The sequence below is a fragment of the Micropterus salmoides genome, unplaced genomic scaffold (assembly GCF_014851395.1).
Source record: "Micropterus salmoides isolate LMB-PRFRI ecotype aquatic unplaced genomic scaffold, ASM1485139v1 Ms_hic_scaffold_17, whole genome shotgun sequence".
NCBI lineage: Eukaryota > Metazoa > Chordata > Actinopteri > Centrarchiformes > Centrarchidae > Micropterus > Micropterus salmoides.
In genome coordinates this window covers 13,093,489-13,103,599 of record NW_024040817.1, presented here as the reverse complement: position 1 = coordinate 13,103,599, position 10,111 = coordinate 13,093,489, and the positions used below count along the sequence as shown (strand labels likewise).

The 10,111-nt window shown below is 40.9% G+C and overlaps 2 protein-coding genes across 2 annotated transcripts; one reads left to right on the top strand and one right to left on the bottom strand.

The window, feature by feature from the left end:
* Positions 1 to 3,936: 3,936 nt before the first annotated feature.
* Positions 3,937 to 5,124, top strand: si:ch211-153f2.3. The gene is made up of 2 exons (XM_038725213.1): positions 3,937 to 4,386; positions 4,591 to 5,124. The coding sequence occupies exons 1-2, from the start codon at positions 4,162 to 4,164 to the stop codon at positions 4,711 to 4,713; spliced, it is 348 nt and encodes a 115-aa protein (XP_038581141.1). The 5' UTR covers positions 3,937 to 4,161; the 3' UTR covers positions 4,714 to 5,124.
* Positions 5,125 to 5,764: 640 nt separating this feature from the next.
* Positions 5,765 to 9,818, bottom strand: LOC119907449 (protein FAM167A-like). The gene is made up of 2 exons (XM_038725212.1): positions 9,267 to 9,818; positions 5,765 to 6,822 (listed from the first exon to the last, which is right to left on the bottom strand). The coding sequence occupies exons 1-2, from the start codon at positions 9,462 to 9,464 to the stop codon at positions 6,523 to 6,525; spliced, it is 498 nt and encodes a 165-aa protein (XP_038581140.1). The 5' UTR covers positions 9,465 to 9,818; the 3' UTR covers positions 5,765 to 6,522.
* Between the last annotated feature and the right edge of the window lie 293 nt (positions 9,819 to 10,111).

The window sequence follows — 10,111 nt, the reverse complement described above, 5'->3', positions numbered from 1 at the left end:
ACACGGAGCACTTTAGTTCTATTCAAAAGTTCTATGCAAAAGGTTTGTCCTGAAATATACACTATTGCCAGGAGCATGACAGCACAAAGAACAGTAAGTTGCTTATGTGACCCTGAACCAGCTTAGCTGACAGAGGACTGAGCATTGCAGGCCCTTAAAGCACATCTGCTCTCAGTGGTGGAGGAACTGTCAGACCCCTACTTAAGAAAAGTACTAATACTAGTAATAGTTATACTATTATTTATTACATCATTACATTATTATTACTCATGCATTAATGTAAAAGCAAGATTTTATTTTTGATTTGTAGGTATTTGATGTTTTTATTTAATATTACATTTATATATTTTGTATAGGACTGCCAGTAATGATTTCAGAATCAGGAAATGAAAAATAATTAAGATGAATGATTATCAATGATTATTAATTTTCAGTCAATCTATAAATAAACTAGTTGTTGCATCTCTACATTTTCATTTTTGTGTGCAAAAACCCTGATTTGTAAAGTAACTGAAGCTGTCAATTAATTATAATGAAGTAAAAGGTAAAATGTTTGCCTCTGAACAGTAGTGGAATAGAAGTAGAAAGTGGCATGAGAAGAAAATGCTAAAAGTAAAGTACAAGTACCTCACTTTTGTACTTAAATAAAGTAGACTACTTGGGTACATTTCACCACTGTTCCAGTTTCAGTTTAAAGTTAATCCTGAACTCTCTACAGCTGTTTTTAGACAGGGAATAAAAATTTGAGGGTGTTAGAAAGCAAGTCTACAAAGACAGCTCTTTAGCTCCACTCTGGAAGAGTAATGTAGACATAATTTGTTCTCCCAAAATGATTGCACACGACATGCACTGCTAGACTTTTCCTGTGACAGTCTGCAGACAGATAAAAGTACCACCAGGGGGTAGCAAAGTAGGCTAAAAGGTAACAAACCCTTCAGATAACACAAATGATCCCATCAGCATTGCACTCAGTTGAAAGTCATACAAAATGTCAGGGGCAAAATGGGGAAGTGGAGGCGCTTCACTGGAGAAAAAAATCACCAGACTGTGGAGGATTAACACTCATAAGACTTGAATAGAAGTACTGGACTGCTTGAGACCTGCCCATGTTAACTTGGGCCTTGACGTGGGACTTCATCGCGAAGACTTGAGCATTAACATGTGACTTGTCCCACCTCTGGTTAGAGATAAATCAGTCAGTGGTGTTTCTATAACCTGCCCAGTTATAAACATACACATAAATTCATACCTCCACTGCTGCACGTTTAAGTCCAACCCTGCCTCCTAGAAGTGACGTTTATATTCAGCTAATTTGCAACAGCAAATATGATTTGCAACGCTCAGATTATATTTTCTATTAACATAATGAGGAAAATGTAGTGACTAAAGCATTATTAAACATTTTAATGATCATGTTTAGACACTCCTCAAAATAAAAACATATCACAGAACTGTTTTCTGGCACACCATGCTTTATATAAATCACCATACATGTATAAAACATGCACAATCATCCTTCTCTTCAAAAATATTATCAAAATATCATTACTCTTAGTTGATAAAAAAAATTGCAAGAGAAATATCATTACAATCATCTTTTTACAATATTCTTTAGCAAATATACTTTTTCATCTCAACATATCAGTAATTAAAAGGTGAAATATCCCTTTTTTTCAATATCAGTAAAACAAATTTACCATTCTTTTGTTATCAGACTAATCTTTCTAAATACAGTGCATTCGAATAACTTCCATCACTTAACATTCATGAATAACCATAAATAATTTCAGTGCATTTGAACTTAACACATCATTCCATTAAGTCAGTTTCCAATTGTTCTGTAAATAATCCTGTTATTTGCAAACAAACAGACTCTACAAGTCTGTTTTCCTCATTCAACAAGAAAGAAATCCAGAATTTCTCTCTCTTCAGAAGTAATTTCTCCAAATCTTCCTCTCTTTGGCAGAAACACCTTCTTAATTTTCAGGGAAGAGACTGAATGATTCATTTCTATGAAATGTGCTGCTCTGTTATTATTATTATGGTTTTCCCTACACATGTTTCAGCAGCACTATGTTAAGGTTATGGATCATGGTCAAGTTTTATACAGAAAATGACACAATCATGATTATTTAACCAAAACCACAGTCTCCCCCTAACTGTATTGTGGTGGATCGACCCAAGAGCAGAGAGAGAGACTCAATGTCAAGGTGTAACAAAAATTGTTTAATAACAAACTGATCTTTGCAGGGGTAGTGTGGTCGAAGAGGAGTGGAGTGTATGGTGGAGTAATGGAGATGTCAGCTGGCATGCTGTGGCTTCTTGAGTGTGGCTGTAGAGTGAGGCCGAGTGGCATGGCTGGCAGAGTGTGGAGGCACTCGGCACCAGGGGAAAGACACAAGGTATTAGATGTAGATCCAAAGAAGACACAAGTAGCTCAATAGAAAGAAGTAGGCTGATGAACTGTTACCACAGTAGACCACGCCCACATACACAGACGTCAATAGACACACACAAAGCAGAGAAAAAGAGAGAAAACCCCAAACACATAGAAAACAAAACACACTATTCCCAAGCACAAACAAAGCACAATTGTTGCCAGAAAGAAGAACCCCAGAAAACTATTTAGTAAAATCAAACTTACTTTCTAGGAGACAGGGTTTGTTTAGCCACATAAGGATACACACGCTGCTCTAATCCACCACCTGAGACTCAGCTTGTGTATTTGGCAGCTTGTTTGTCCCTGACATCGCCGTCATGCGTCACCCTGCTTCCTTGACCTTCAAGACTGACGGCCCAATCCCTCCAACCTCTTCTCACGCTCCACGGACCTCTGCACAAATGGAGTCATAGCTCATGTCTTACGAGCTCTGACAAGTGCCCTCTCTCTCCAGCGCGCTCATCCATCTGTCTTGAAAGATTACTGTATGACATTTATTTAATGGTCAATGTATGGAGCAGAACTTGGCTGAGAGTGTTTTAATAGGGTGTTGGACATCACAAGGTCTTGCCAACACTCTCTCTCTCTCACACACACACACACACACACACACACACACACACACACACACACACACACACACACACACACACACACACACACACACAAACAAACAAACTTCTTTTTGTTTCCTATGACATGACATAGCACTGAAAGCGAGCTAAACATCTCATCAGAGTAAAGAATTACCTTGGGATAAAAAAGCTGTGCACTCGAAAGCATTGACTCTCGATTCTCACAGGCAGGCCCATAAGTCAGGCAGGAAAATACACTAGACCCCTGTCTCATCTCTGTACAGAAGTCAGGGGGGAAAACTGCTCACAGTCGCCAAAAACCATCCCACAAACCCCACGGGAATGGACTTAACTCGGGCACAAAGGACCTGGTTATATTTCACTGTAGGTTGGCCTTTGTGGGTCTGAATCGGCTAACACTGAGGCTGTGTCTACCTCCTCGCCCAACCTGTCTGTCTCCTAAGCTGACAAGCAGATCTTATTTAGGGAGAAGCACTGAAAAAGTCCGCTGGGGGATTGATGGATTTTGTGTGTGTGCTGTACATGCAGGCACACACACACACACACACTCACAGGTTTACTCTTTGGCACTTTGTCCAAATGAGAGCTCACTCACTCACAGCACATTTCTCACACTAGAATTGTGTGGGGGCAAAAAAGAAAGAGAGAAAGGGGGAAGAAAAACGGGGAGGGTGTGGTGGCGGTGGTTGGGGAGGTCCTTTCAGTTCTTTTTGGAGGCAACAATAGTCTTTGTCCGAGATCTTCCACCATTCTTATTAAGGTTACTGAAAGGAGGAGGAGGCGGGGGGTAGAAGGAGGAGGAAGAGGAGGAGGAGATGGGGCATGCAGGCGGAGAGCGGTTTCTCCATAGTAACAATGACAAAACAAGCCGGTTCAACACTGGGCAGGCAAAAGGGATGATTGCAGCTGCTGAACAGAAGCACACAGACTTGTGCTGCGGAGTACTGTTCACATAGGGGACAGAGGAAGACCAGTACAGAGAGATAGCCATAGTGAGGAGATCTGGTGGAGTGAAAAGAAGCAAAGAAACAGAGAAGATTCCCAAAGTTTTATGAGAAGGTTTATACCAGGGAGGCAACAAGTGAATCACACGTACACCTGCCCGCACTTTCATACCCTCGCAGCATGGACCGAGACAGTCACAGTGAGGATACTTTGTCCACCATGGTTCTGGAGAACATTAAAAACAAACTGATTCATGCCTTCAGGGCGACAGGAGAGTCTGGACGAGATCCTCAAGACTCTGGCTCCACCGTCAGACCAGTCAGCATCGGCAGGAGTTATCAAGCTAATGAAGAGCTGAGGAGGGCGCAGATAGATGGAGCGATAACCTGGCTGAGGTCTGAACTGGTAAGCTAACTGATGGCTCCATCTTTTCTCTGTAGTTTGCAAAAAATTCTGTCAGTTGTCATGTCCAGAAATGTCTCTGATTCATCTATTGTCAGGTCATTAAAGGAGAGGACATTTGGAGGAAAGGACCAGTAGCTTTTTGTCTTTGCACCTAATACATTATAGCTTCCAACATGCTGATTCAGTTCTTTCATTGTCATGCAGCTGGAGATGCGCTCACAGGACCTCCAGCTGGCTCAGACCCTGCTGGGGCTCAACACAGAGATCCAAAGACTAAGGAGGGAGAGTTTCAGAGGAGTGGAAGTAGAGGGGGATGATCGGCCGTAACCGGCCCCAGTAGGGAGCCCCTTCTCTGGGGTAGAGCAGGTGGAAAAGTGCTCTTACTGGAACCCATAATGGCTTGGATGTAACTGAAAACTCAAAAATTTAAACAGAAAAGACTGAATGCATTTGCTTTTGATAATGGTTCATTGTAAGAAAATGTGTCATGGTAAAAAGAAAAATAGACACCAGTTGTGTGTAAAGAAAACCCGGTAGAGAAATAAGAAAGAAGTAATGTTGTTGCATTTGTGTGATGCTGGCATTATTTTTTAGGTATTGCACTTTGTGCTGAGGAAAGCAGTTTTTACATGTTTTGTTTCTTCAGGAAACAAGGCATTATGAATGTAAAAATCCCTTTTGTCACAATTTTACGTTGACATTTTTTGTAATTTGACAAAAATAAAATGTGCACCCTCAGTGATTTCACGTCTTTATTGTGCTAGCATACTGTACCACTGCAGTACAGTACCTGTGTGAAATACTGCTAGAAGTTCACATATGGTTAATAAATACATCCGCATCTCACTTCCAAACATTTCTAGCTTATTCAGTTTACAAATACTTTCTATACACCAACAATCTGACCACAGCTATCTTTTTAAACCAAGGATTTGCTTGCTCGTTCACTGCACTAACTTAGAAATGCTAATAATACTTTCTCAAACAGATATTTAAGTATACACAATGTCATACTGCTTTATGTGCACAATAAAGATGCAGTGAACGCCAAGTTGTCCTGCTGCTGCATTGAATCCATTCTGAATGCAGTTATCAGTCAAGTCATAAAAGGTCAGTGAGCTTTCAGCTGCTCACACACACACGCACACACACACACACGCACGCACGCACACACACACACACACACACGCACGCACACACACACACGCACGCACGCACACACACACACACACTGTGAAGAGTAATAACTGACAGGTTCAAACATTTTACAGAGTTTAACATAAATCAGGAAATTCAAAACTCAATAGACATAAAACAACATTTGTACAGTGTCAAAAAACTTTCTCTCACTTTCTGACACACACAATACCACACAAAGCCTTTAGGAAAGTGTTTAATACAGATTTTTATTATCCTCTCTTACAATTTACATACAAACTCAAAGACATTTTGGAAAAAGCGTAGTCAGAATTAGATGAATAGATTAATACCACTCTCATATCTGTCTGGTATATGAAGCTACAGCTGCCAGTTGGTTAGCTTAGCTTAACAGCTAGTCTGGCAACAAAATCCAGCAGCTCTAAAGCTCACTAATTAATTTGTTGTATCTTGTTTGTTTCATCTGTACAAACTGAAGTGTAAAGCTAGCTGTTCCCTCTGTTTCCAATCTTTATGCTAAGCAAAGCTAGTCGAATGCTGGACATAACTCTCGGCAAGAAAGCAAAAGAAGTGCATTTCCAGAAGTCTCTAACAGTCAAAAAGGGTCATATTTTAATTTACAGTTTCATATCTTTGTAATGATATTAGAATTAACAGAAGGAAACTGTAAGCTAAAGAAGCCGTGAGAGTGACATATTGTGTTGACATATTGTGTTTTGTGCCAGGATTTAAGTGAAAATTACTTTTGCATCCACAAAGTAAAGCCATTATAAGCCTATATGACACCACTGCTTACATGCTTTCCTTTTATCTTTCCTCAACTACAGTCAGTACAAACAGGGAAGGGAAGAATTTATGGTGGGAAACTGCAAATGTATTTAACTTGCTCCACCTTGTCTTGCTGTTGGCTGTCTTAGAAGATATGAGGAAGTGGAGGAGAGACTTCAAAAGTTGAATTTCTTCTAATAGTTTTAATTCTCAGGGCACAGAGCTTCTCCTGTTGAACACCCTCTTCGATAAAACCCCTGAGTAAAGGGGCGGCGGCATCTTCAGGAAGGAAATGGAAAAGCCCACCTCCCCTGAGCTGGAGTAGACGCTGCCACTTCCTCGTTCGCTCTCACAGTCCCAGTAGCTTCCCTCCTCTTCCTCCACCTCTTCCCCCTCGTCTATTTCCTCCTCTTGCTCCTCCTCAGACAGCTCCTGCTTGAACTCCTGGATGCCGGAGTGCAGCTCCATCAGCTGCCGGATCAGAGCTTGGTCCTGGGAACGCATCTCCATCTACAAACATTAAAACACATCTGTTTAGTTTTTATTTTCATACATTTAAAATATACTGACTGATGAGCAGAGAGGAAAACGGACATTCAAGCCCACATATAATATGATAAGGGAAATAAATCATCAGTGAAGAACCCCTAAAGGAAATGAAACTGAAAAATATCAAAGAGTTTCTTGCCTTTCCCCAAAAATTTCCAGCTGAGTGGGTTCAGGCTCAGTGTGAGACCACAGCCATTTCATTGGAGCATTGCCTTCTTTCAAATGCAAATGCATCATTCTGCCATTCTCTTTCCTCCTCTTTTTTATGAGAGGCTGTCTAATTGTCAGCATTGTAAAATAAGATATTCAGAACTCCACCAACTTCAGAGTCCAAGTTTGTCCTAAGGATTGAGGAATGTCCGAAACAAAAAACCTTCTGGACCGATCTGCATTTCTTTTCTCTGTTAATTACAGCACCAGGCTGAGACTGGGCTCCGGCTGAAAGATGCTGGTTTTACCGCCTTTGTCAACACTTGGAGGAATGAGAGAAGAAACTTGAACTTCTATTTGAAGGAGTTGGAGACGTGGGCATGCTGGACCCGACCTCCTCAAGCCAAACACCAGCCCTTTTCAAATAGAGTGCTGCCCTTTTCTTTACTACTATCCTGCAAACCATCCCAACCAAAAATGTCCACATTTTTGTGTGGAAAACAAAACAGCATAATTTTGTCAACTGTAAATGAACCTTGAAACTAAACTTTTAAGCCAAAAAGTGGTCAGAAAATGATAATTTAAACATCTATATTTTCATCAAAAGCTTGAGAGCAGCTATTAAATGGACCTTGAGCTTCATCCTGGATTTTGAAGATTATAGATTGCCCTGGGAATCTGCCTTACAATGCTAAGTTTGTCAACTCAACTGAAGCTGGCGATCATAATAGTTGATTGAAAATAATATTTTAATAAGATCTGTGTTGAAATACAGTGAATTCTACTCGTCTTTTAAGACGAGTAGAATTCAGGAATTGTCATTCATTGCTGTTACACAGAGAGTCGTTATCAACCAACCAGGGGGCCCCTGTTTTTACATGTTGTTTTGTCCGGCTCCTACTTACACACGTGCTCAAGACACTCGGTTACCATGACGAGCTGTCTGGGTGAATGCACTAAATGCAGAGTAATATATTAGGCCATGACAATAAGGCCAACACAGAGGTGCAAACAGACACACACACTCTCTCACACACAAACACACAGAGCCTCTTTGACTGGAGAGGATGGTTTAAAAGGGGCTGACATTGTAACAACATGACCTACATGCAGCGTAGGAACAAAAAGGCAATAACTTCCCACAGGAAAACATTCAGAATCACCACGGAGGTCATTTTGTTGGGGTGGCAAGTGACTTGAACTTCAGCATAACGGACAATAAAATGTTTTTACATTATTATTATTTCATTATTTTGGGCTGAAAGATTCAATTCAACACTGAAACTTACAAGTCTGCTCTTAACTCTGGAGATTACAAAAATTGACTCAGAAGCAGTGGTGGAAGAAATATTCAGATGCTTTACAAACTACACCACAATATAAAAATACTCTGCTCCACATAAATGTCCTATAGCCTTTTGCTGTTTACCCAGAGTCTGCTGAACAAGTTTGACTTTATCTCTCACTGTGGCTGCTGCAGTGTTTTTTTTTTGTTATGGTGTTTTTCTAGAGACATACAATGTTTAATTATGAATTGTATTTACTACGTGACAACTACGACATAATGCTAAAGTATGACATAACAGTGGCACAAGTAGAGAAAATCATCAATGTTAGTGAACTGACTCACTGATGTTTGTTACATACATAGAAATTTCAAAGTTTAACATTATCTAAAATTAGCTGCTATAAGCTACTGGACGTACCATACCAAGTAAATCTGTGGCAGCAAGTGAGTGTTATAGAACTGAGTGAGGGTGCGTTTAAATGCTCATGAATAGTGAGATCTTCTTTTAAAAGTTACATAGACTCACTATCAAAAGTAAAAGTACTCATTATGCTTCACAGGCCCGAAGGTCCTGGAAGTGAATGTTTTTTCTTACAAGATAATTATTTTAGCACACAAGTTATTTATTATTTTGAAATAGTGAAAAACAATATTTTTTCTTAACTTCAGGGCTCTGAGTCCCAGTATACTACATAGCTGTGCACACCTCCAACATGATGGGTATGGAGGGCCTTTAATATATAATAATGCATCATATTTATAATTTAGTGTTTGTATGTAAAATCAATCTGACTATAGCTTCTACATAAATGTAGTGAAGTAAAAAGTACTATATTTAACTAACTAAGCAAAGTACACATATAAAGTTACACCTCGAATTTATACAGTACTTGAGTAAATGTACTTGCTACTGAATAATACAGTGATATGGACATGTAGAAAGAAGAGTGAGAGGTGCTGGTCTTACCAGTTCCCTTCGCAGCCAGGCCAGTGCACTCTCTATGTCCAGTTTTCTGCCTTCCCATCCCGCTGTGCGCCCTTCACTGAGGCAGTCAGTCCTGCTCCGAGGATCCCTGCATGCACTCTGCCCTGCTGGTTTACTGTCATCGAAGGTGGAGGTCTTGCAGGAGAAGTCCCGCAGTCTGGTTAGGACCACTTCCATCATGTTAGGTCAGTGATATCCTCAATTTGTCTCACTGGGTTCCTTCTAGACCCTCTTCTGTGTCTTGAGTTGTTGTCAGCTGTATTGCAGATGTAGCCTCGTCTGATCTCTCCGTCTCTTCTGTTATGAGATCCCTTGCAGTCCTGACGACTTATGAGGAACTCACTCTCTCTTTCATCCACACTCCTACGCCCCCACCACCCTGCGCTCTCTCTTTTCTTGCTGTCTGTCTCTCAAACATTACACCCCATGCAGCTCCTTGGCAAAGTGAACCGGCGTCACTGGAGTGTGAATGTGAGAGAGCAGGTCTGACGTCGATGCATTGTCCAGATGCCTGACCAGGAGCTGTTTACCACTTTTGGGGCCTTTTATCAGACGCACACACACATACATGCAGCGATCATTAGGATGGAGAGGGTGGGGAGGAGGCGGGCGGTTTCCACGGCGACAAAAGTTGTGTATAAAATGCCTGGACTTGCAGTGGTCCTGGTGTGTTGTTTTGCCTGTTTAAAGAGGATGCACTTGCAGACACATGCACACGCAGCCCTCTAAAGAGGATGCACTTGCAGATACACAAATGTGCACACGCAGCCCTGCAGTGTAAGTAGAGCTATCATGATCTGGTGAGTGACCCGTTGCAGGGCCAGGAT